General features: G+C 39.0%; 1 protein-coding gene across 1 annotated transcript; it reads right to left on the bottom strand.

Annotated features, from left to right (window-relative positions):
* Positions 1 to 184: 184 nt before the first annotated feature.
* On the bottom strand, positions 185 to 26795 carry LOC106082623 (probable cytochrome P450 313a4). Its single transcript, XM_013245242.2, has 8 exons — positions 26629 to 26795; positions 4630 to 4830; positions 4360 to 4548; positions 4206 to 4275; positions 3971 to 4103; positions 3719 to 3865; positions 3090 to 3525; positions 185 to 668 (listed from the first exon to the last, which is right to left on the bottom strand). The coding sequence occupies exons 1-8, from the start codon at positions 26783 to 26785 to the stop codon at positions 493 to 495; spliced, it is 1509 nt and encodes a 502-aa protein (XP_013100696.1). The 5' UTR covers positions 26786 to 26795; the 3' UTR covers positions 185 to 492.
* Positions 26796 to 27802: the final 1007 nt, after the last annotated feature.

The following is a 27802-nucleotide window of genomic DNA, read 5'->3' on the forward strand; positions in this document are numbered from 1 at the left end:
CATCGGGGTCCATCAAAATTGATTCAGAATTGGATATAGCTCCCACTTTGTACCTATAGGGTAGGTGTAGGGTATTATACAGTCGGCACCGCCAGACTTTTGGCCTTCCTTACGGGTTTTATATTTTTTTGATTTTGCAATAAATCCTAATGTCAAATGATTGTTAACACAGGTGTGATTTTTTTTTGTAAAATTTTAAAAAGTTGTTTTATTTGATCGGATATTCCAGACATAAGCAACAAAACAATGCTACAATGATGAAAATACAAATACGAAACTTATTTGAAGAAGATAAATAGTAAAGCAGAAAGTGTTTATTTCTATACCCACTTTGACATTTAAATTTACAGCGTTGGGGGTAGTTTCGTTGTTGTTGTGCTAATGACGTTACCTCTTAATTGTCCCATGATGAGTGTATAACAAATATTGTTCTTTCTAATGCTAAGCATTTTCCCAAAGTTTGTAACAGTTAATATTTTGACTATAACTAAATCAAGTAGTTTTTGAGATCTTTCTTCTTTCAAATTTCAATGAAGGATGTTTGGCAAGTTGAATTGAAACATGGTTTTCCAATTTTAAATCATCCATGGTGGCGGTGGTAGTAAGTTTGTATCTTTTTATAATTCTTGCCATAGCAACTTTCATAGTCAGCTCCGCGTAACGCATTCCTAAAAAGGAGAAAAGAAAAAAGAAACAATGAATCAAAAACAAGTTTTTTGCGAAGATCAATAAATTTCACAATTTTTGTTTGTTTCTTCTTCGAAACGAGCTCAATGATCGGAGATTTTCTTTGCAAATGGAAAAGAAAAGCCAGTGATTGCAACACACACCAACCACTATGGGATGCATTTCATCTTTAGTTAGAAGACTTGTCAACAAAATCATGTTGGTATGTTGTATTTGAGTCGTATTTATTGCGAAAACACCTCGATGATACAAAAACTACATTAATTACGCTCGCCAACCCTGTCTATTAGCTATACTTTTCCCAATGCGTGTATGTTCGTGTAATGAAAGATTTTTTTGTCTGCGACAATTACACTACTTCCATGGTGCACATGATTATGTGCATCTGTTGAAAGTTGTATGGATGGCTTCTAACCAAAAACGAAACGCGTCCCATAGTGATTGGTGTATGTTGCAATCTATGGTTTTCCTTTTCCATTTGCAAAACCAGTAAGGAAAGGCAAAAGTCAGGCGATGCCAACTTTATAATACCCTACATCTACCATAAAGGTACAAAGTGGGAGCTATGTCTAATTCTGAACCAATTTTGATGGCCCTCGAAGGATTTTTTCAGATGGGTTATTAAACAACCGTATCAAATTTCGAGCAAATATGTTCAAACTGGAATAACTACGTCTGACATATGAGCACTTTTTTGCAATATTTCTCAAAATCGGAAAAAATATATGTGGGAGCTATATCTAAATCTGAACCGACTTGAAGCAAATTTCTCAGATATTGTGGTAGTTGACGAGGAAAGCGTTGTACAAAGTTTTGGGAAGATTGGTCAAAAAATGCGCTTGCAGTGGCTCTAGAAGTGAAAATCGGACGATATACATATATGACAGCTATATCTAAATCTGAACCGATTTCTATGAAATTCACCAGTAATAGCGAGAGTCAGGAGGAAATCCAGCCTGCTGAAACTCGTGAGAATAGGTTAAAAAATGACCATTTTATTGCATTATTACTGCAAATCGGACGAACATATATATAGAAACTATATCTAAATCTGAACCGATTTCGACTAAACTTTATGGATATTTTGGAAGTCGTCGAGGAATGCGTTGTACAAAGTTTTGGGAAGATTGGTCAAAAAATGGGCTTGCTCTCGAAGTGAAAATCGGGCGATATACATATATGACAGCTATATCTAAATCTGAACCGATTTCTATGAAATTCACCAGTAATGTCGAGAATCATAAGGAAGTCCTTTCTGGCAAATTTCGAGAGTATCGGTTAACAAATGACCATTTAATTGCATTATTACTACAAATCGGAGGAACATATATATGGGAGCTTTATCCGAATCTGATCTGATTTCAATGAAATAAACCCGTAATATCAAGAGTCATAAGAAAATCCTTTTTGCCATATTTCGAGAGAATCGGTTAACAAATGACCATTTTATTGCTGTATTACTGCAAATCGGACGAACACATATATGGGAGCTATGTCTGAATCTGAACTGATTTCGAGCAAACTTTATAGATATTATGGAAGTCGTCGAGGAAAGCGTTGCTTAAAATTTTGAAATGATTGGTCTATAAATACGCTTGCAGTGGTTCTAGGAGTGAAAATCGGGCGATATATATATATATATATATATATATATATATATATATATATATATATATATATATATATATATATATATATATGAGTGCTATATCTAAATCTGAACCGATTTACATGAAATTCACCAATAATATCGAGAATCATAAGGAAATCTCTCCTGCCAAATTGGACCATTTTATTGCATTATTACTGCAAATCGGACGAACATATATATGAGAGCTATATCAAAATCTGAACAGATTTCTTTGAAATTCACCTACAATGTTGGGAGTCATAAGAAAATTCTTCCTGGCAAATTTCGAAAAATTGGTTGACAAATTACCATTTTATTGCGGTATTACTGTAAATCGGACGAACATATATATGGGAGCTATAACCGAATGGGAACCGATTTTTTCCTTTAGGCTTCGTCTCTAGGCCGAAAAACATGCCCATACCAAATTTGAAGACGATCGGATGTAAATTGCGACCTGCAGTTTGTACACAAATTAACATGGACGGACGGACAGACGGACAGACAGACAGACAGACAGACAGACAGACAGGCAGACAGACGGACAGACAGATAGTTAGACGGACATTGCTAAATCGAATCAGAAAGCGATTCTGAGTCGATCGGTATACTTATCAATGGGTCTATCTTTCTTCCTTTTGGGTGTCACTACAGAAGTGGTGTAGGGTATAAAAAATCTCCGATCATTAAGCTCGTCTCGAAAGAGAAAACAGCAATGAATCAAAATGTGGATACTTCTTTTCCTAAGTCACCTTCGGCATTCATTACATACCTATGCAGAATCGTATGCCTTTGGTAAACGGTATAAAGGCATATGGATGCCTTGCCTTAATGTTGGCGGGCAAAAAATTGTCTGGATTGAATTTGTGGGCATTGGGGCCCCATATATCGGAGTTGCGATGTAAATTGACTAAATCGATCATAATATCTTGGCCTTCGGGCAATATAATGCCGTTACTCAATGTCAAATCTCCTCCTGCCACCATACGACCAATTTGAGGTATTATCGCAAACAGCCTCATTGCTTCATTTATGACCATTTCAAGGTAGACCATTTGATCGATATGTTCATAGAGCACTTCAAATTCACCCTCATCGTCGTTGGGAAAAATGTCACAAATTTCGGCGTATGCTAATTCCTGATACTCTGGATGTATGGCCAGAAGTAAAGCAACGAAGTAGGTCGCCATGGAAGTTGTCTCAAATGACTGAAAATAGAAAATGTTATGAAAATTTACATCAACATGAGAAGAAAATTTTTGATAAACTTCAAAAAAATTTTTCTGTTAACGAAAAAATTTCATTTAAATTAAGTTTTCAAAGCAAATTTCTTCTTATAAGATTTTAGTTTTATTGGGTGTGGGCAACCTTTGCCTAGAGTTAGTCACTTGTCACACTTACCCCAGCAAACAGGTGAAATATATTCGATATTGCGTGTTCTCGCTTCATTTGGCCATTTTCTATGGCCCTATCGGCGCTTCTCATAATCGAATTGATATGCTCCAGGAAGGTAGGATTTGAACCCCTCAGTCCAGTTGAATGTAATGACTGCAAATGTAATGTAAATTTAACTATAATTGAGCAAATAAGTCTTATTTTTATCAATTAAGCAAATTATGACGAAGGGAGATTGCCTTGTCTTAAGAGTTTTACCTCTGCTATAACCGTGTTCACAGTATCAATGATTTTCAAGTCATTTTTGTAGATTGTAGTTTTGGCAATCATTCGTGTAGCCTCGATTGCATATTTGCTATCAAACACCATATTTGAGATATATTCTAGGGCTCTAAAAACCATGAAAGAAATCAAACAGAACAATCAGACTCCTAGTTTCTACGCATGTTTTGTACTTATGTAGTTGTATAGCAATTTCAACTCTTAAACTTACCCCTCAATTTGGCTGGCACATTGCCTTATGTCATATTGGGACTTATCCATATCTCGTCCAATTATAGTTTCTATAACAAAAAATTCAAAATTATTCTATTAGCAAATTTGTATCTAGTGAAATTTTTTTTCAATTTTATATATTTTTTTCATACCTAAGGAGATTTTTAAGCCAAATTCACGCAGAAACAAAAGAAGCGATGTATAATTTCCTTTTTCCATAGCATCGTCTATGTCTTTGAAAAGGCCCTCCATTCTACGGTTGAATGTTGGCAGAAATGTGACAATGTTTGAATTTTTGAAACCAGCATTTAGTATTTTTCTACTGTGGTTCCATTGGGCACCTGTTTTTTGGGGGAAGAAGGAAGGAAGAAATAGTCACTCACATAGATGGACGGATGCGCGGTGTAACTCGAATTACATACCATTCAATGTTATTAGCCCTTGGCCCAAGGAGAATGATATCCCCGAATACAGATTATACGACTTGTTTATGCATAACTTCGAGGTTAGAATATCTTTTATGACCGTTGGATCACTGGTTAGAAAGAAAGGGAATGGTCCGAAGAACATTAACGAATTCTTACCATACTTTTTAGCGATTTCCGTTAGTTTCGGAATAATAGCTGAAAGTAGAGAGATTTATGAAAAAAATTTATATGTATCTTCTTATATATAACAAGTAAAAGCGTGCCAAGTTCGGCTGGGCCGAATCTTATATACCCTCCACCATGGATCGCATTTGTTGAGTTCTATTGCCGGTGTCTTCTTTTGGGCAAACAAACAGGAAAGGAAAGGATAAAAGAAAAGAATTTCTAAGCTATGGGAGCTATATAAAGTTATGGTCCGATTCGTACCATGGAATGGAATGAATGTTGGAGACCACAGTAGAAGTCATTGTGCAAAATGTCAGCCAAATCGAATAAGAATTTCGCTCCTTAGGGGCTCAAAAAGTAAAACAGGGAGATCGTTTTATAGCGGAGCTGTATTACTCTATAGACTGCTTCAGACCATATTTCACAGGCATATTGAAGGTCATGGGAGAAGCCGTTGTACAAAATTTCAGCCAAATCGGATAATAGTTAAGCCCTCTAGAGGCTCAAGAAGTCAAAATTCCAAATCGGTTTATTTGACAGCTATATCAGGTTATGGACCGATTTCAACCTTACTTAGCAAAGTTGTTGAGAAACATAAAGAAACACCTCATGCGAAATTTTAGCCAAATCGGATAAAAATTGTTTCCTATAGAGGTCGAAGAAGTCAAGACCCCAGATCGGTTTATATGACAACTATATCAGGTTATGGACCGATTTCAACCATATTTACACAGTTGTTGGAACTCATTACGAAACCCGTCATGCTAAATTCCAGCCAAATCGGATAAAAATTGCGCCCTATAGAGGCTGAAGAAGTCAAGACCCTAGATCGGTTTAAATGGCAGCTATATCAGGTTATGGACCGATTTCAGCCATACTTAGCATAGTTGTTGAGAATCATAAAGAAATATCTCATGCGAAATTTCAGCCAAATCGGATAAAAATTGCGCCCTATAGAGGCTGAAGAAGTCAAGACCCTAGATCGGTTTAAATGGCAGCTATATCAGGTTATTGACCGATTTCAACCATTCTTAGCATAGTTGTTGAGAATCATAAAGAAACACCTCATGCGAAATTTCAGCCAAATCGGATAGGAATTGTGCCTTTTAGAGGCTGAAGAAGTCAAGACCCCAGATCGGTTTATATGACAGCTATATCAGGTTATGGACCGATTTCAGCCATACTTAGCATAGTTGTTGAGAATCATAAAGAAACACCTCATGCGAAATTTCAGCCAAATCGGATAAAAATTGCGCCCTATAGAGGCTGAAGAAGTCAAGACCCTAGATCGGTTTAAATGGCAGCTATATCAGGTTATGGACCGATTTCAGCCATACTAGGCATTGTTGTTGAGAATCATAAAGAAATATCTCATGCGAAATTTCAGCCAAATCGGATAAAAATTGCACCCTATAGCGGCTCAGGAAGTCACGATTCAAGATCGGTTTATATGGCAGCTGTATCAATACATGAACCGATAAGGCCCATTTACAATCCCAACCGACCCACACCCATAAGAAGTATTTGTGCAAAATTTCAAGCAGCTAGCTTTACTTCTTCGAAAGTTAGGGTGCTTTCGACAGACAGACGGAGGGACGGACGGATAGACGGACGGACATGGCTAGATCGACATACAATGTCATGATGATCAAGAATACATGTACTTTATGTGGTCTGAGACGAATATTTCGAAGAGTTACAAACAGAATGACGAAATTAGTATGGAGGGTATAAAAAGCAATTTGTGTTTGTTTGGTTGGTTGTCGGTTTGTTTTTTTGTTCCGTATAGACTCAAAAAATGCTGAACCAATTGCCTTCAAATTTTCACAGATTGTGTCGGTTGGTCTGGAAGGAAATATTGTATAAAATTATATATTTTTTTTATATTGGAAGGGGGCAGACCTATTTTTTTTTTTTTGCTTTTTGTGGTAAGGGGGATTACCACAAACGTACTACCCACAATTAAAAGTGTAACGATCAGGACAATATGGGACTCAAATGATACCATTCATTTGAGTCCCATATTGTAGGAGTAGAGTGCGAATTTCCTTTTAAAAAAATGGTTCCAAGTAACTAGGGACCGCCGGGGCACAAAACACCCTAAAATAGGTTTTGTTGAACCAGCATGACAATATGAGACTCAAATGAAATTTCTGAGTAGATTATCAATAAAGTCTGTAAGAAGGAATAGGCTTTATAATTTGTTGATACCATACGGACCCTTCCTCGTTACCCCAAAAACCACCACCCAAAATCAAAAGTGGACCGATAAGGACAGTCAAATGAGGTATTGAAGAGTAGAACGAATATGGTATTAAAAATTTGGTCCAAGTAACCAGGAAGTCTCCCTAACATCAAAACTCCTCCAAGCAGACAAATTGAACGTTTTGTATCAATAGGGACTCAAATAAAAGTTATTCAGGAGTAGATTATAAATCTGGTATGTAAAATCAGGTCGAAGTATAGGGGGTCACCCCACCCCTCAAATGGGCATAGCAGCCAATCACGACAATATGGGACTCGGTTTGTATGTTTGTTCCGTATAGACTCAAAAACGGCTGAACCAAGTACCTTGAAAATTTTTACAGATTGTGTGGGTTGGTCTGGAAGGAAACTTAGGCTTTATAATTTGTTGATATCGGAAGGGGGGGCGGACCCTCACCCGTTACCCCAAAAAACACCACCCAAAATCAAAAGTGGACCGATAACGACAATATGGCTATCAAATGAACGGTATTGAAGAGTAAAATACGAATATGGTCCCAGTAGTCAACCCCAAAACTTCTAAAAGCAGACAAATAGAAAGTCTATTTCAATATGGGGCTCAAATGAAAGGCAAGTGGGAGTAGATTACGAATCTGACCGTCCGTCTGTCTGTTGAAATCACGCTACATCTCTTTAAAAATAGAGATATTGAGCTGAAACTTTGCACAGACTCTTTTTTTGTCCATAAGCAGGTTAAGTTAAAGATGGGCTATATCGGACTATATCTTGATATAGCCCCCATATAGACCGATCCGTCGATTTAGGGTCTTAGGTCCATAAAAGTCACATTTATTATCCGATTTTGCTGAAATTTAGGGACAGTGAGTTGTGTTAGGTCCTTCGACATCCTTTGTCAATTCGGCCCAGATCGGTTCAGATTTGGATATAGCTGCCATATAGACCAACGATCTCTCGTTTTAAAGTCATGCGCCCTTTATGGGCGATTATGCCAAAATTTGGAACTGTGAGTTGCGTTAGGGTCATTGACATCCTTCTCCAATTTGGCCCAGATCGGTTCAGATTTGAATATAGCTGCCATATAGACCGATCTCTCGACTAATGGTCTTGCGCCCTTAAAAGGCGCCTCTATTGTCCGATGTCACCGAAATTTGAACCAGTGAATCAGGTTAAGCCTCTCGATATACTGTAACATGGCACAGATAGGTCCAGATTTGGATATAGCTGTCATATAGACCGATCTCTCGATGTAAGGGTTTGGGCCAATAAAAGGCGCATTTATTGTCCGATGTCGCCGAAATTTGAAACAGTGGCTTATGCTAGGCTTTTCGACATCCGTGTCGTATAAGGTTCGGGTCGTGTTATTTTTAGATATAGCTACATAAAATACCCATACATATTTCGATATAGCCGCTATGGGGCATAAAGTATGCATTTTTCAACGGATTTAGACGAAACGTGCTTCACATATATACCCGAGGTGGTGGGTATCCATAGTTCGGCCCGGCCGAACTTAATGCCTTTTTTCTTGTTTGACACTGTTGATGGAAGTCGTAACGAAACACATCATGTAAAATTTCAGCAAAATAGGATAGGAATTGCGCCCTCTAGGGGCTCAAGAAGTCAAGACCTCAGATCGGTTTATATGACAGCTGTATCAGGTTGTAGACCGATTTCAACCATACTTAGCACAATTTTTGGAAGTCGTAACGAAATATGTCATGCAAAAATTCAGCTAAATAGGATTGGAATTGCGCCCACTAGTGGCTCAAGAAGTCACGAACCAAGATCGATTTATATGGCAGCTATATCAAAACATAGACCGATTTGAATCATACTTAGCACAGTTATTGGAAGTCATAGCAAAACACCTCATGCAAAATTGGGCACTCTAGAACCTCAAGAAATCAAATCGGTAGATCGGTTTATATGGCAGCTATATCAAAACAAGGACCGATATGACCCATTTATAATTCCAATCGACCTACACTAATCGGAAGTGCTTGTGCAAAACAGAGAGACGGACGGACAGACAGACGGATGGACGGACGGAGAGATGACGGACAGACGGATGGACATACGGACGGATGGACGGACGGACAGACGGACGGAGAGATGACGGACAGACGGATGGACAGACGGACAGACAGACGTACGGACAGACGGACGGATGGACAGACGGACGGACGGACACACGGACGGACAGACAGACGGACAGACAGACGGACGGACAGATGGACGGACAGACGGACGGACAGACAGACGTGCGGAGAGACAGATGGACAGACAGATGGACAGATGGACGGAGAGATGACGGACAGACAGACGTACGGATAGACAGACGGACGGACAGATGGACGGACTGGCGGACAGACGGACGGACAGACAGACGTACGGACGGACGAACAGACGGACGGACAGACAGGCGGACGGATGGACAGAAAGACAGGCGGACGGACAGACGGACGGACAGACGGACGGACAGACAGACGTACGGATAGACAGACGGACGGACAGATGGACGGACTGGCGGACAGACGGACGGACAGACAGACGTACGGACGGACGAACAGACGGACGGACAGACAGGCGGACGGACGGACAGAAAGACAGGCGGACGGACAGACGGACGGACAGACGGACGGACAGACGGACGGACGGACCTGACTAGATCGACTTATAATGTTATTGCGATCGCAAATGCAAATTTTGCCCATGATCATTCCACTTAGGAACAGGGGCAAACTTGTCACATATCAATGAGTGCAGTCCGATTCAAGCTTAAGCTCAATGATAAGGGGCCTCCTTTTTATAGCCGAGTCCGAACGGCGTGCCGCAGTGCGACACCTCTTTGGAGAGAAGTTTTTCATGGCATAGTACCTCACAAATGTTGCCAGCATTAGGAGGTGATAACCACCGCCGAAAATTTTTTGTGATGGTCTCGCCAGTATTCGAACCCAGGCGTTCAGCGTCATAGGCGGACATGCTAACCTTTGCGCTACGGTGGCCTTCGTTATTATGTTATTGCGATCAGGAATATATATACTTCATGGGATCTTAGACTAACATTTCCAGGAGTTACAAACAGAAAGACGAAATTAGTATACCCCCAGCCTACGTTGAGAGTATGCGTTTCTCTATTTGCAAAAAAAAAAAATTCTCTCTTTACCACGAGGTTAAATGCCATATGGCTTAGCTTGTATTAATTATTAGTGTTTTTTCTTTTTTTCGTTTCTTTTTAGAGGGTCAAACCATTTTTTTTAAATTAATTTTTGAAATTTCCACACTTAATTTCACTTTCTCTCTCACTTAACTAACACCATTCGTTGTCGGTTTTTCGTAGCTATTTTTTTGTCATTTAAGTATTTTTATATATATACTCGTATTACCACACACACTTACTTCTGGTAGTAAGTAGAGGTCCAAATCCGGAGAACAATTGTAATTTACTTGAGGGCACTTTAGTTCCCAGCACTATCGAACGATGGATTTGCCATCGATGGTGAATCCAGGCAATCGCCACACAAAATGTACCAAAAACTAACCAAAAACTCATATTTTATTAATACCGAGTGTTCTTGAGAAGTTCAAGGCGAAATGATCACTGAACATGAGTTGGAAACCAAACACTTTGTTATCGTAACTTTTACGATATAGAAAGCGAAACATTCGAAAGCCATTGATTTGATCAAACATGTTATCATTTAGCTAGTTTGAGATTTTAGCGCGTCTACGATACTAAATAGATATTTGATATGCTGGCATATTTTAGCATAATTCCTACACTTAAGATATTAGCTTGGTGAAAACGTTATGGATTCTTTGGATTTCTTCATAGATTTTGCATGGATTTAAAAGACGAATGAAACCAAAAATAGAACTTATGAAACCCTGTATGTGAGAAAGTTATAAGCACGAAGTAGATTTAAAGAATTCATGGGAAAACAAGTAAAAGCACGTTATTCTGATACAAGTTCGGGACGAATCGAATCTTATATACTTTCCACCATGAATCACGACAAGTTCTTTGAATGACTTTTTTTATATAAGGTGACCGTTTTTTGTGGAAGATATATCCAGTTTTGGGCGTAGTTGTAATGGCCGTCAGAAGTCAAAACAGAATTTGACGAGAAAAAGTTCATTCACATGTGGTAAATGATATCGGCCTCCTGGCTGGCAAGACGTCAAATCGGTATATCGGCGTATATGGGTGGTATTTCATGTAAGGAACCCATTTGGATCATACTTAGCATGGAAGTTGTAACAAAACACTATCAGCAAAATTTCAGGTAGTAATTGCTCCTTCTAGAGGCTCATCTGAAATTAAAACGGCAGATAAGTATAACTCGAATAAATAAGTCTCCTTCTCCATCCTATGGTGCAGGATTTAAAAATGTTTACTTTTCTGTTTACAACTCATCGAAATATATCTTTTCAACACTATTTCATATATTCTCTTTCCGCAATTCCTTTTTGCCAATTTTTTTGTAATTCTCTTATTCGGAATTTGCGATTGCCTGTAGATTTTTCTAAGTGTATATCGTTAACACAATCAAACATAAATTGAATTATCATAATTTTTATTGACTTTCACTTATCCTCTTACTTTCAATGTCGCACAGTGGGATGTGCAAAAAAATAATAAGTAGATATATGTCTGCCATTTTAGAACAGATAAAGATATCATCATGATATTGTACACGGTTATAGCTGAGGTATTAGCATAAAATGAGGGTCCTAGAGCACCCCGGGGCCTCTTGGTGGGCCTTCAAAGTTGGTCACCTCAGCCCTTGAAAATTTTGTTTGGCCTGCCAAATTCGCTTTTATAATCCGATTTTCAAAATGTTTTATTTTCTGGAAATTGCTCACAAAAAACTTGCTGACATGAGCAGGATATCTTTTATAGTACACTAGCTGACCCGAGCCCGCTCCGCTGCGCCTTCTTTTACTTTATATGGAACAAAATTTTCCTTGGAATATTTATTTTCGACAATTAAAGATCTTTTAGTGAAATACCATGCTACGCAAATAGTATATCGCTTGACTAACAGTTTAACAATATAAGTGCCTTCATCTGATTCCCATATGATCTTTATTGGTCTACGAATTTCAGTTTGGATGTAAGGTGTACTCCATTCTTAAAATACTTTATTTCAGCCCGATATTCTCATGATATCTGATTTAGGGGTATTTTCGGGGGTGAGGTGATCCCCCAGACACTTGGCCCTGAAAAAATATCAGCATCGTGTTCTTCTTTCAAATACCATTTATTTAAACCCGATATTGCCATTGGCTTAGGGGAGTTTACACGATGAGGCGTCCCCAAAATAGGTTATCAAATTCGTTTTCTAATCTCAAATACCTTTTATTTGAGACACATATTCCTATGGTCGAAAAATTGTTACCCTTTGGGGGGGTGTTTTGGGAAAGGGGTGAGGCCCTAAATACATGGTCCTACATTTGGATATCGAATTCGTATTCTGCTCCCAAATACCTTTATTTGAGCCCCACATTGCGATGGTCACTAAAATATTGCTATTTGTGGGGTATTTTGGGAAAGGGGTAGCCCCCAGAAATTGGTCCCGAAAATGGGTATCAATTCTTGCACTACCTCCCAATACCTTTCATTTAAGCTCCACATTGACATGGCCGGTAAATATGCCCGATCTAGGGGTGTTTTGGGGATTGGGGTGGTCCCCGAAATACTAAGCCCGGAAAATATACCAACAACGTGCTCTATTCCCATATATCTATATATCATTTATTTGAAACCCATATTGCCATTGGCCTCAAAATTGGATATCAAATTCATTTTTTAATCTCATTTAAAATCCTTATTGCAAAATTCGGCAAATATGTCCAGTTTGGGGTATTGGCCCTAAAAACAATAAATATTTAATTCCACTCTCTTTAAGACCAAAATTGTCTTGTTGAGCAAATACGTCCTATTGGGGGTTGTTATGGTGGTGGGACGTCCCCTAGACAATTAGTCCCTAATGTTGGTATCAGATAAGTGGTCTACTCCCATATACCTTTAATTTAAGCCCCATATTTCCATAGTTGGCAAACATGACCGGCTTGGGGGGTGTTTTGGGCAATGGGCGGCCACTCAGTGAGTTGGCCTTGAAAATGTATATCGGATTCGTTTCCACTTTAAAAACCCTCTTATTTGAGCCTTATATTGCAATAGTCAGAAAATACTTACTATTTGGGTGGTGGGGGTGGGGTGGCCCCATAGACACTTTTCCCGAATATTGATATCAAACTTGTGCTTTACTCCCAAAGACCTATTATTTGAGCCCCATATTGCTATGGTCGTAAATTTGTCCCCTTCGGGGGATGTTTTTGGTGAGAGGCGGCACCCCCAAGCACTTGGTCTCATATTTGGATAACAGGTTCGTATTCTACTCGCAAATACCTTTTATTTAAGCCCCATATTCCCATGGTCAGTAAATAAGTCCTGTTTGGGGGTGTTTTGGGAAGGGTTGGACCCCCGGAAACGTGGTCCCACATTTGGATATCAGATTCGTATTCTATTCGCAAATACCTTTCATTTGAGCCCCATATTGACATGGTCGGTAAATATGTCCGATTTAGGGGTGTTTTGGGGCTTGGGGTGGTCCCCCTAGCACTTGGTCCCACATTTGGATTTCAGATTCGTATTCTACTCGCAAATATCTTTCATTTGAGCCCCATATTGACATGGTCGGTAAATATGTCCGATTTAGAGGTGTTTTGGGGCTTGGGGTGGTCCCCCTAGCACTTGGTCCGACAATTGGATACGTTTTCTTATCTTAAATACCTTTCTTTTGAGTCCCATATTGTCGTGATTGGACTAAATATATTTTTGGTAGGTTTTAGGGTGGGGCAGCCATCCGAAATTTGGATACGAAATTTTTATTTTTAGGGTACTATATGAGAGCACACAAAATTTCGCTTAAATCGCACCACCCATATCCGAGATCTGGCGTGTCTGAAAATTAAGGTAAGGGGGAGGGTCCGCCCCCTTCAGATATCAAAAAATGTTGTACCCTATTTTCACCACGGGGGGTCTTTATGCACCATCTGTGAAAATTTCAAGAAAATCGGTTCAGCCGTTTCCTAGTCAATAAGGAACACACAAACAAATAAACAAACCTACAAACAAACACAAATTGATTTTATGTATAAGGCTAGCTGGACAGGGCCCGTTCCGCTGTGGCTTCTTTCACTCTTTTATTTGAGCCATATACTGGCGCACGATCAGGAAATAAAACCTATTTGGGGAGACTGGTACGATCTTTCAGATACTTCGGCCCCCAATATGGATATCATATTGGTGCCCTACTCCCAAATACCTTTCGTTTGAGCTTTATGTTGCTACGTTCGGTAAATATGTCCGGTATGGGGGTATTTCCAGAGGAGAGGCAGACCCCCCATATATCAAATTCGTGCTCTAGTCTCAAATACCTTTCATTTGAGCCCCATATTGTTATTGTTGGTCTTTATTTCCACTTGGCTGGCATTGGAGTTGGGGCGGCCCCCTAGATATCCCAATTTAAATTAGGATACCAAATTGCTGTTATAGCTGAGTTATTATAAATTAAATTGCGTTTACTTCGCCCCACCCATGTCCGAGATATGGCGTTTTTGAAATTAGGGTATGGGAAGGGTTCGCCCATTAAAGTTTGAATGTAAGATGTTATTCTCCCAATGTGCATATCATATTCGTACTCTACTCCCAAATACCTTTCGTTTGAGCTGCTATGTTGCTATGGTCATTTTGATTTTATGATCATTTCAATGTGAATTTTTGTTTTGACAAAATTGCACAGTTTCGGCTCATCTTGGGTTTTACTCAAATAATTCTTTCAACAAATGCCAGACTTATTTCCACTTATATTTTTCCCACCCCACTGTGTGTCGCTTTGACGATTTAATGCAAATTGTTAATCGGTGAAAAAGAAATCTACGCAATAAAAGCTTCATCAAAAGGGCACATTTTTTACCGTACGCCACTACCGTGGTACGATTATTTTCTGCATTAGTTCGTAACACATTGTGAGGTTTTAATATATATTTTTTTGTGAAGTGTTTTCATTGGATCAATTCCAAAAATTAATTGAAAATTTCAAAAACTGCAATCATTTTTTTTTAATTGAAAAGGCAATTCTTTCAATTAAAAAATTAATTGGCCCATTTAATTTCGTAATTGAAACCTATTTTCAATTTTTTCTGTGTATATGGCATTAATTGTAGACTCGTGAAGGTTAGTCAACAAGAAATTTAATTGTATGGAAACTATCGATGAACAAACTGACTTTCTACAGAGAAATATCCGTGACCTACAGGAACTTACGGTTCCACTCAAGACTAGAGAAGTGTCCTCCAGATCGAAACCGTGGTTCTCCCGGGATATTCGTTCGGCTATGTCGCATCGCAGGTGGAGACGTTTCAGGATGCCTGAGTTACATGATGCCTTTTGCTCAGCAAGAGACCACGTCAATAAGTTGATTAAGATAGCAAAGAAAGACTACTATTACAGACGCTTTACTTCTGCAATAGGCTCTAAGAGAACGTGGAAGGTTATTCGAGACATAGGAATTGGGAAAGATACTAATAGAAGTTCAACAAACTTGAACATCAATGGGCTTAACAATGCCTTTGTTAATGTCCCACAGATCCCAGTTGATTCCAATTTCTATGGCTTCAATATCTTCCCCTCTCTCGATGACGACTCTGGTTTTGGCTTCAGCTGTATTGGTCCCACCGATGGCCTTGAGTGCGTCGCGACTATAAAGTCTAACGCTGTCGGATCTGATGGCATTAATCCTAGATTTGTAAGACTCTTGCTTCCCCTTATTATTCCTCAAGTAACCTATGTTTTCAATAGGATTTTCACCACGAGTTACTTTCCATTAGCGTGGAAACATGCCAAAGTCATCCCAGGAATATAGACAAATTGCGATTCTTTGTTACTTGTCAGAGATCTTTGAGAAATTATTGTATTTGCAAATGTCGTCTTTTGTCAACGAGAACTCTTTGTTATATGTGAGACAGTCCGGGTTTCGACCTAACCACAGCTGCGTAACTGCCTTGGCAGAGGTCACTGAGAGGATCAGGGTCAATTTGGAGAATGACAAGATAAATTTTCTTGTTCTTCTTGACCATTCTAAGGCATTTGACTTTGTGGATCATTCCTTGTTATGTGATAAGATGAGACATCTTTACAATTTTTCTTCTACGTCCGTTTGTCTTATTTTGTCGTACCTGTCACACCGCACTCAGTCCGTCAGTTATAAGTCTTCTCTATCGGCACCTCTGCTTGTTTTAAAAGGTGTTCCTCAGGAATAAATTCTGGGTCCTCTTCTCTTTTCACCGTAGAGTAACGACTTGGCGGGTCAATTGTCCTATTGTGAGGTACATATGTACGCTGACGATGTACAAATATATATCGGCAGTCCGAGGGATGAGATTGCTGAAAACATACGTCTGCTTAATCATGATCTGTCAAGAGTCAGCACATGGGCGAAAGCCAATGGCCTGTGTCTCAACCCTGTAAAGTCCAAGTGTGTGGTTATCAGAAATAGGCTGTCTCGTTTTTCATGTGATGCCGGTATATTCATTAACGACTCTAGATTGGAAATCGTTCCTCATGCAAAGAACTTGGGCGTTGTTATTAACAGCACTCTGACTTGGAGTAATCATATCGACTCTGTCGTTGGTCAGGGATATTCAAAATTGCGTGCTCTCTGGGCCACTCAGTCGGTTACTCCGCTGCGGGTTAGGTCTCTCTTGGGCAAGACTTATCTTGTTCCTGGCATTCTCTACGGCTGTGAGTTGTTTGCTAATTGCAACTCGGTAAGTAGACGTAAGCTAAACACCTTTTTCAATAGCGTTACTCGTTATGTATTTGGCTTGAGGCGCCGCGATTCCATCTCTTAATACTCTTTATCCCTGTATGGCGTCTCCTTACAGCACTTGTTGTACCTGAGATCGCCTACTTTCCTGCATAAACTGATCTACACGCAGGCATCGCAATATCTGTATGGATTTATTGATTTCGCCAGATCTTCTAGAGGTAAAAAAAATCATTCCCAAAATGTATCGGAGGCTTGTTTCTGAATGGCATATGTTCATATTTGCTGTACGTCTGTGGAATTCACTTCCTAACGATCTGCAATTACTCAGTAACTCGGTAACATTTAAAACCAAACTCTGTAAACATTTTACTACATTAAGTTGATGAATGTTAAGACTCATTTATATATTTATTTTTATTCTTTTATACTTACCTTAATTTCTTTTTTTCGGATCAACTAAGTGTATTAATTCCTCTTTAATTGATAAATTCACTTTTGTTTTTTTTTTCTTTTAATTTCAAATCTATGGATTGCCCAAAAAGTAAGTGCGGATTTTTCATATAGTCGGCGTTGACAAATTTTTTCACAGCTTGTGACTCTGTAATTGCATTCTTTCTTCTGTCAGTTATCAGCTGTTACTTTTAGCTTGCTTTAGAAAAAAAAAGTGTAAAAAAAGTATATTTGATTAAAGTTCATTCTAAGTTTTATTAAAAATGCATTTACTTTCTTTTAAAAAATCCGCAATTACTTTTTGGGCAACCCAATACAAAGCCACAAATGTTAGTTTTTTCCGTTAGTAAGTTATTCATTCAAAATCTGTGATGTATTGTATAATTACAGATTCTTAGTTTTAAGTGTTTACCACGTACAATTGTTGGAGATATTGTCCGCACTTTAATTATAAGAATTTTATATTCTTTTTGTGCGGGTGTAAATAAATAAATTACAAAATTACAAAATTACAAAATTGGACCTCTAGACATATGTGCCAAGTATGGTCCAGATCGGACTATATTTACATATGACTGCCATATAGACATAATTCCAGATTTAAGATATAGGCCATTTAAATTCAATATCTAAGTTTGCTGAAATTTGATATGTAATGAGTTGTAGCTGTAGTGTCCCTCTTTATTTGATTAGGATATGAACCAATTGAACCATGTTCAAAAAAAGCTCCCATTTAGTCGCGATTGGGGATTACCTTCTTATAAACCGATTTCCTGAATAAACTTCTTTGCTTTATAAAAGTCTAATTTTTCGTCTGATTTCGACAAAATGTTGGTAAGATATATATTGTATATGTATATCAGTGGTGGATGGTGTCCCAAGTTCTACCCTGCCGAACTTAGCGCGTTATTAATTGTTGGTGTTTGTTTATTTTACCTTCGATTACAAATTATTTTTAACAAATGACCAAATTCTAGAATCTATTAAGTTTATTTAGTTTCCTATAAATAATCGTGAATGAAATCGGAAAATGCTAATAAAAATTTAGTTTATTATCATAAAGTTTTTGTATCGATTCCTTAGTGTATTTTCAATGTAAAGTGGCCACTTGGATATTTTAAGAACAGCATGAATAAATTCGCATATAATTTGGAGCACAGAGAATTTTTTTTGGTCTGTCTGCTTGAGTGAACCACAGCGATTATGAGCAGCTAACGTAGTATGGTGGATAAAATGAAATAGTAGTTTATGCATACATATATTTGCATAAATTGTTGTTTCTAATTATTTATATATCCCAACATATTGCGAATATTTGAAGTTTTTAGTTTGTGAAGAATGTATTTCTTGATTTTTGAGTATTGACACATTTTTTTTTTTGGGAAAATTTGCCACCGGCTTAACCTAAATTTTATAACCATGCTTCTCGTAGGATTTAGCCGTATTTAGTTATGTTATTGGTGCACAAAACAGTGAGTTTTCTTTTTTATGCGATGTTGTCGGGCTTGTGTAGCACATTTAGTGGTTTTTAATATAGGTTCGTTAATAAAAGATTTTTAAATACAGCATCGACAACTTCATCTTTTTCCATTGTCATCTTAACCCATTATCGACGAGTGGGTAGCAAAAAATACCCAAGAATTGAACTGTCTTAAAAAAAATTCTAGCTCGAGTTAGGAAATAGGTATTCTAATGTAATTTTGATAAGCGTTACTTTACTTACTTCCTTTAATTGGCTATGACAGAACATTTGTTCCACCAGCCGAACGTAGAATAGCGTTCTAAGCGCCTCGATCTAATGTGCTCATTCTAAAATCTCTGACACCAGATTTCGAGGTGTCTCCCTCCACTTGATCTATCCATCAGGCTTTTGGTCTTCCCAGTTTGCGTGTACCACCAATCATCGGGTATGCGTTTTTCTAGCCAGATTGCGTAGATAAGCTAATGCATACGCCTTATCAGCGTGTCGCCTGCGATCTTAAATAGTTCGGCGGGTAACGCGTCGGCTCCAGCTGCCTTGTTGTTCTTTAGTCGGGTCACTGCTACCTGGACCTTATTCTGACTATTATCATTCGATTTTGATAAGCGTGAAGTGGGCGAAACCAGTTAAAACAAGTAAGGATGGGCTAGAGTCGGGCGAATCCGACCTTTTTATACCCTACACCATATTGGATATGCAGGCTAAGAAGTATAGTATTCATCGTTGTGCAAATTTTTGAGAATATCGATTGATAAATGGTTTAGCAAAAGCCAAATCTGGAGAAGCATATAAAACGGGAGGTATATGTAGACTGAACAAATTTCTATGAAATTTATCAGTCATCAGAAGAGTTAGAAGACAAAGGTTTGTCTGCCAAATTTTATGAAGATCGGTTACCAAATTACCAAATTATAGAGTTATATTCAAAATCAAACTAAAATATATATGAAAGCTATATCTATATCTATGGTTGCCCAAAAAGTAATTGCGGATTTTTTAAAAGAAAGTAAATACATTTTTAATAAAACTTAGAATGAACTTTAATCAAATATACTTTTTTGACACTTTTTTTTTAAAGCAAGCTAAAAGTAACAGCTGATAGCTGACAAAAGAAAGAATGCAATTACAGAGTCACAAGCTGTGAAAAAATTTGTCAACGCCGACTATATGAAAAATCCGCAATTACTTTTTGGGCAACCCAATATTAAATTCAACAGCAATACCGGGAGTCATAAGGGAATCCTTTGTGGCAATCTTCGTATGAATCGATTAACAAATGACTAAGTTATTGCAATGCTAGTCCAAATCGGGCGAACATATATAATGGGTGCTATATCTAAATCTGAACCGATTTCTATGAAGTTCATCAATAATGTCAAGAGAATCCCTCGTGTAAAAATTTAGTGTGAAATGATTCACAACGATAACGATATAACTGCAATTTTAGTCCAAATTGGACGAACATACATATGTAAGTTACATCCAAATCTGAACCGATTTTTTCCAATTTCAATAGACTTCGTCTCTTGGCCCAAGAATAACCTTGTGCCAAATTTTGAAGACGATCGGAAATTGCGACCTATAATTTGCACACAAAATAGCATGGACATACGGACAGAGAGATACACAGACAGACTTAGCTAAATCGAATCAGAAAATGATTCCGAGTCAATCGTTATACTTATCAATGATCCTTCCTGGCTTCGAATGCAAGACAACGGCAAGGGCTATCACTGCTGCTCCGTGTGCCAGGTACGAGTCCCGACCGGGCTCTGCCGAGCAACAGCGAGAGCCATTGCCGTTGTCTGAAAGTCTACCATTACACAAAAATACATGCATTGGGAAAAAGTACAGCTAATAGAGAGGGTTGTCAAGCGTGGTTAACGTTGTAATTGTATCATATATGCGTTTTCGCTATTAATACGATACAAATACAATATACCAATGCACGGTCCCTGGAAGCCATCACACCTAATATGGTTGAAAAGTCTTCTAACCAATGACGAAACGCATCCCATAGTGGTTGGTGTGTGTCGCTATCGAGATTTTGAGCCCCTGGTAGCCGCTATGGTGGCTGACATTTTTCTAGTAGTGCTCTTTTATGACTTTGAACAGGCGAGGTAGGTTAGGTTGGCTTAGTTTCAAGTGGCAGTCTGCCATCAGACTCACTTAGACGTTTTCGTCCATTGTGGTATCACAGGAACAGAAGAAGGAAGGAGCCTTCTAGTTCCTATCATTGAACCATCCAGATCGCTTTAAAAAAGCCAAATAACTTGCGAATCTTCACATCCGCTAAATCAGACAGGTTCTCAAAGAAATGAGAACCTTAAGTGGAACTCCTTCTGACTGCTAGTGCGGGACATACACCCAGAAGGTGTATCTTGTTTTTCGATGTCCTCACAGCTTCTGCAAAAGTCGTTGCTGGCAACCATCAGTCTGCCAGCATGTTTTCTGATTAGACAGTGACCTGTCATGACGCGGGCACAATTACTGAGACATCTGTTGTCTGGCAATGACAGCGAAGCAGTAGACCTCTTCAATTATAGATTAGGCCACATAGTTTGTGACCATCTATCATTCGGTGTCCTTCGGGCTGGCCTAAAAACTTAGTTTACATATCTCTAGAGGCATGCCCACAGATTCCAGTATCCCTGGCATGTGTAGGGTAGTTCCTAGAATCGCAAACACGTCCGCTTAACAATTCCCTGGTATATCTTTGTGGCCCAGCAATCTCGTTGAGAGATCTGCGACAGTCGGGGAGGTTTTTGTGTTCAGAAATACGTCCTGCAGGGATTTAATGGCCACCTGGCTGCCTAAGAAAATATTAATGCCATTACATTATATCTTAGCCAATCCACCACTTTTTTAGTTGCAAGGATCTCCGCTTGATGCAAACTGCAGTGGTCCGGTAACCTTTTCGATATGACCAGTTCTAGATCTTTAGAGTACACACCAAAGCCCACCCGGTCAATGCCCCAGATCGGTTTATATGGTAGCTAGCGTGCGTGGTTTCGACAGACAGACGGAGGGACGGACGGACGCACGGACAAACGGACGAACATGGCATAGTCGGCAAACATGACCGGCTTGTGGGTGTTTTGTGGGATGGGCGGCCACTCAGTGAGTTGGCCTTGTAAATATGTATAGGGTTACCCCATAGACACTTTTCCCGAATATTGATATCAAATTCGTGCTTTACTCCCAAAGACCTTTTATTTGAGCCCCATATTGCTTTGGTCGTAAATTTGTTCCCTTTGGGGAATGTTTTTGGTGAGAGGCGGCCACCCAAACACTTGGTCCCATATTTGGATATTAGATTCATATTCTGTATTCAATTGCCTTTTATTTAAGCCCCATATTCTCATGGTCAGTAAATAAGTCCTGTTTGGGGGGTGTTTTGGGGAAGGGGTGGACCCCCAGAAACGTGGTCCCACATTTGCATATCAGATTCGTATTTTACTCGTAAATACCTTTCATTTGAGTCCCATATTGCCATGGTCGGTAAATATGTCCGATTTAGGGGTGTTTTGGGGGTTGGGGTGGTCCCCCTAACACTTGGTCCGACAATTGGATATCAGATACGTTTTCTTATCCTAAATACCTTTCTTTTGAGTCCCATATTGTCGTGATTGGTCTAAATATGTTTTTCGTAGGTTTTAGGGTGGTTTAGGGTACCCCCCTAGGTACCCCAGCCGAAATTTGGATACCAAATTTTTATTTTTAGGGTACTATATGAGAGTACACAAAATTTTGCTTAAATCGCATCATCCATCTCCGAGATCTGGCGTTTCTGAAAATTATGGTAAGGGGGAGGGTCCTCCCCCCCTTCAGATATTTAAAAATGTAGTACCCTATTTTCACCACAGGCACCATCTGTAAAAATTTCAAGAAAATCGGTTCAGCCGTTTCTGAGTCTATAAGGAACACACAAACATACAAACAAACAAACCTACAAACAAACACAAATTGATTTTTATATATAAGATGGGGTCTTAGATGAATATTTCGAGGAGTTACAAACTGAATGACGAAATTATTATACCCCCATCCTATGGTGGAGGGTATAAGAAAGGTATATTCTCTAGTCAGCATGATGTCACCAACACGGCTTAAGCACAACAAGGCAGTATGAGCCGATGGATTTTCAGCTGAAGTTTTTGAAACAGCAGGCGATACAATCAGGTATACCCATTAACTGGTCTCCGCCATCTCGCTAAAAGAACACATAGTGGATGATTGGAACCTAAGAAAAGTATTCACCGCACGTAGGAAGGAGACAAATAAGAAATTGCCAACCACATCGGTCCATAAATTGATATAGTCCCCATATAAACCAATCGCTGGATTTGGCTTCTTGAGCCCCTATGAGCCTTAATGTTCAACCGATTAGGCTGAAATTTGGTATGTAAAGTAAGTTTTTGCCTTTTAACACACACACACACACACACACAATTTCAATACATCTCAATTTTTATCCGATTTAAAGTATGTTAAGTGGAGTGCACTACTTACCACAACTTAATTATAGCCCCCATTATAAGTTTTTCCACCATGTGCTGCCTTAAGTCCCAAGAAGAGTTAATCGTTAACTAATTTACATTAACTAATTCAAATATAAACGATAAGATAATTTGAGCAAACTCATTGTTTTTGTTATAAATATATTCCTAATAAATAATTATCATAGTTCATTGTACTAATTATCATATTTAAACAAATGGTCTGCTTAACGTTAATTTTATTCATTTATAACGCAACACGTGAAACAAAAAACAATTAGCAGTCAGTATAAATTTAATAGCACAACTGCTACTAGTAGATCTGATAGCAACAGTTTAGCTAAAGTTTCATAAAGTCCACACATCACTTAATAAGCGTTTGACTTAAATAGAATTCAAATGATTTACTGCCTTTTTTATACTCACCACCGAAGGTGGGGGTATATTCATTTTGTCATTCCGTTTGCAACATATCGAAATATCCATTTCCGACCGTCCTAAAAATCTAAGAGGATCTAGCCATGTCCGTCCTTCGGTCTGAGTGTTGCAATCACGCTACAGTCTTTGGAAATGGAGATATTAAGCTGAAACTCTGCAGATGGGCTACATCGGACATACATATTTTGATCCGCCGATCCGCCGATTTAGGGTCTTAGGCCCATTTAAGCAACATTTATTATGCTGAAATTTGGGACAGTGAGTTGTGTTGGGTTCCTCGACTCCCGCACCGAGTATGGTTAAGATCAGTCTATTATTCGATATAACTGCCGCATAGACCGATCTACCATATATACCATATATCTTATCTTATATATAAAAATCAATTTGTGTTTGTTTGTAAGTTTTATTTGTTTGTTTGTTTGTTTGTTTGTATGTTTGTGTGTTCCTTATAGACTCAGAAACGGTTGAACCGATTTTCTTGAAATTTTCACAGATGGTGCATAATGACCCCGTGGTGAAAATAGGGTACTAAATTTTTTGATATCTGAAGGGGGGCGGACCCTCCCCCTTATCCAAATTTTCAGAAACGCCAGAACTTGGACATGGGTGGTGCGATTTAAGCGAAATTTTGTGTGATACAAAATATAAATTTTGTATCCAAAATTCGGTTGGGGTACCTAGGGGGGCTGCCCTAAACCACCTTAAAACCTACCAAAAATATATTTAGACCAATCACGACAATATGGGACTCAAAAGAAAGGTGTTTAGGATAAGAAAACGTATCTGATATCTAATTGTCGGACCAAGTGCTAGGGGGACCACCCCAAGCCCCAAAACACCCCCAAATCGGACATATTTACCGACCATGTCAATATGGGGCTCAAATGAAAGGTATTTGCGAGTAGAATTCGAATCTGATATCCAATTGTCGAACCAAGTGTTAGGGGGACCACCCAAACCCCCAAAACACCCCTTATTCGGACATAATTACCGACCATGTCAATATGGGGCTCAAATGAAAGGTATTTGCGAGTAGAATTCGAATCTGATATCCAATTGTCGAACCAAGTGCTAGGGGGACTACCCAAACCCCCAAAACACCCCTAATTCGGACATAATTACCGACCATGTCAATATGGGGCTCAAATGAAAGGTATTTGCGAGTAGAATACGAATCTGATATCCAAATGTGGGACCACGTTTCCGGGGATCCACCCCTTCCCTAAAACACCCCCCAAACAGAACTTATTTACTGACCATGGGAATATAGGGTTTAAATAAAAGGCAATTAAATGCAGAATACGAATCTAATATCCAAATATGGGACCAAGTGTTTGGGTGGCCGCCTCTCACCAAAAACATCCCCCAAAGGGACAAATTTACGACCATAGCAATATGGGGCTCAAATGAAAGGTCTTTGGGAGTAAAGCACAAATTTGATATCAATATTCGGGAAAAGTGTCTATGGGGCAACCCTATATATATTTACAAGGCCAACTCACTGAGTGGCCGCCCATCTCCCAAATCACCCCTCAAGCCGGTCATGTTTGCCGACTATGGAAATATGGGGCTCAAATTAAAGGTATGTGGGAGTAGACCACGTATCTGATATCAACAACTGTCTAGCGCACGTCTCACCACCATAACAACCCCCAAATAGGATGTATTTGCTCACCAAGACAATTTGGGTCTTAAAGAGAGTGGAACTAAATATTCATAGTTTTTAGGGCCAATACCCCAAACCGGACATATTTGCTGACTTTTGCAATAAGGAGTTTAAATGAGATTAGAAAACGAATTTGATACCCAATTTGAGGGCAATGGCAATATAGGGTTTAAATAAATGATATATAGATATAAGAGAATAGAGCACGTTGTAGATATATTTTCCGGGCATAGTGTTAGGGGGACCACCCCAATGCCCAAAACACACCTAAATCTGGCATATTCACCGACCATGTCAATTTTGAGCTTAAATGGAAGGTATTGGGGGGTAGAGCAAGAATTGATACCCATTTTCGGAACCAATTTTCTGGGGGTCTACCCCTTTTCCCACAAACAGCAATTTTTTAGTGACCATCGCAATATGTGGCTCCAATAAAGGTATTTGGGAGTAGAATACGAATTTGATATCCAAATGTAGGACCATGTATTGAGGTCATCACCCCTTCCCCAAAGGGTTAAAATTTTTCGACCATGCGAATATGTGGCTCAAATGAAAGGTATTTGAGATTAGAAAATGAATTTGATAACCTATTTTGGGGCCATGTGTTTGGGGGACGTCTCATCCTGTAAACTCCTCTTGAGCCAATGGCAATATGGGGTTTAAATAAATGGTATTTTAAAGAAGAACAGGATGCTGATATTTTTTCAGGGCCAAGTATCTGGCGGACCACCTCTCCCCCGAAAACACCACTAAATCAGACATCATGAGAATATCGGTCTGAAATGAAGTATTTTAAGAATGGAGTACACCTTACATCCAAACTTAAATTCGTAGACCAATAAAGATCATATGGGAATCAGACAAAGGCACTTATATTGTTAAACTGTTAGTCAAGTTAGCATGGTATTTCACTAAAAGATCTTTAATTGTCGAAAATAAATATTCCAAGGAAACTTTTGTTCCATATAAAGTAAAAGAAGTCGCAGCGGAGCGGGCCCGGGCCAGCTAGTCCCTTATAAATCCATCATCCGAAATCACGATAGCGGTCGAACGAATAAAAATATCCACTAAAAATTTCGCACGAACATTTCTTTTGCCGTAGTTAGTTTTGGACTGCAAATGGGGATTATCAGTTTCAATTTTGCAAATTTGCATTTTGCTTAGAGCAAACCTTGCTGCTTACAAAATATTATTATTACAAATTAATATTCTCTGAAAACTTTTTACCTTTTGTCCTAAGCAGCGGACCAAATCCCAACAGTATTTGCCATTTATTTGAGCCAAAATGTTTGGCCAATCCAATCGCTTTTCGATCCTGCCACCGTTTCACGATCCACAAAATGAAGAGTAATCCAATTACTGAATAAACCAAAACCAAATTCATATTTTTACGATTTTTACTCTACGATGAATGTTTTCAAAGCAAAAGTGAAATGAAAACTGCATTATTGTTTAAAATAACCCAGAATATGTACTCTCCATTACAGTTCTACAGATAGTTATTGCTTCCTAGGAATATTAATTTTTCGGTAATTAGTATTAAAATGTCGGTAATTAATATTCTAAAGCAATAATTGTAATAATCAACGTTACACAACGTTACGCTCGATCGCTGATTTTGGACTTTACAACAGATCAGCAGATATGAAATCGAACAAAATTAGCCTCATAAGATGGGGGCATACTAATTTCGTCTTGATACAGGGTAGTCAACGAACATAAGCGAAATTTGTGGTTGGAACACTTGGAGCAATGTAACTTAGGCACCGGTCTAGGCAAACTATGGTCACTCTGTTAAGTCACTCCCAAATACCCTATAGACGGTATGACAGGACCTCAGTCACTTTTGGCGACGTAAGCGTGACTGATCCGAAGAGATGCGCCAGGTTGATCAACCGTCAATTTATTGTGCATCCCGAGAGTGACAGGGCAAGGAGGACAGCCATTAGCCGTATTCGCGGTCTCCGAGCCGATGAACAGCCATCACAATTTACCGTGGCGCGAAGTTACGAATGTCATCCGTGGCGCCATATCATCTAAGGCGTTGGGCCCCAACGGAATCTCTACATTGATGTTGAAGAATCTGGATTCACCTGGAGTTGAGTACCTTACCACTTCTCCTCAAACTGTCTTTGAACACTCTTATAAATGGGCAGAGTGATCCCTTTATTGAAGCCTGGAAAAGACCCGAGTTTGGGGAAGTCGTACAGACCGATCTCCCTTCTCTTACCAGTGTCATAGGCGTTTGAGGCATTACTCCTACCGAGGATCGTGGGACAATTTCCATTCGCCGAGCATCCACATGGCTTTTGAAAACTGCACAGCATAACAACAGCTTTGCATGCTATCACCGCACACATTTGCCGTGGCTTCAATCATCCCAGCCCATGTGATAGGACGG

Source organism: Stomoxys calcitrans, chromosome 4 (genome assembly GCF_963082655.1).
Source record: "Stomoxys calcitrans chromosome 4, idStoCalc2.1, whole genome shotgun sequence".
NCBI lineage: Eukaryota > Metazoa > Arthropoda > Insecta > Diptera > Muscidae > Stomoxys > Stomoxys calcitrans.

What these genes read in the sequence shown, in the direction of transcription:
- LOC106082623 (XM_013245242.2), bottom strand. Translation starts at nt 26,785, where the DNA reads ATGAATTTGGTTTTGGTTTATTCAGTAATTGGATTACTCTTCATTTTG. An exon ending in TGAACACGGTTATAGCAGAG is followed by an intron (nt 3,866 to 3,970) that starts GTAAAACTCTTA and finishes TTACATTTGCAG; the next exon opens with TCATTACATTCAACTGGACT. An exon ending in TATTTCACCTGTTTGCTGGG is followed by an intron (nt 3,526 to 3,718) that starts GTAAGTGTGACA and finishes TTCTATTTTCAG; the next exon opens with TCATTTGAGACAACTTCCAT.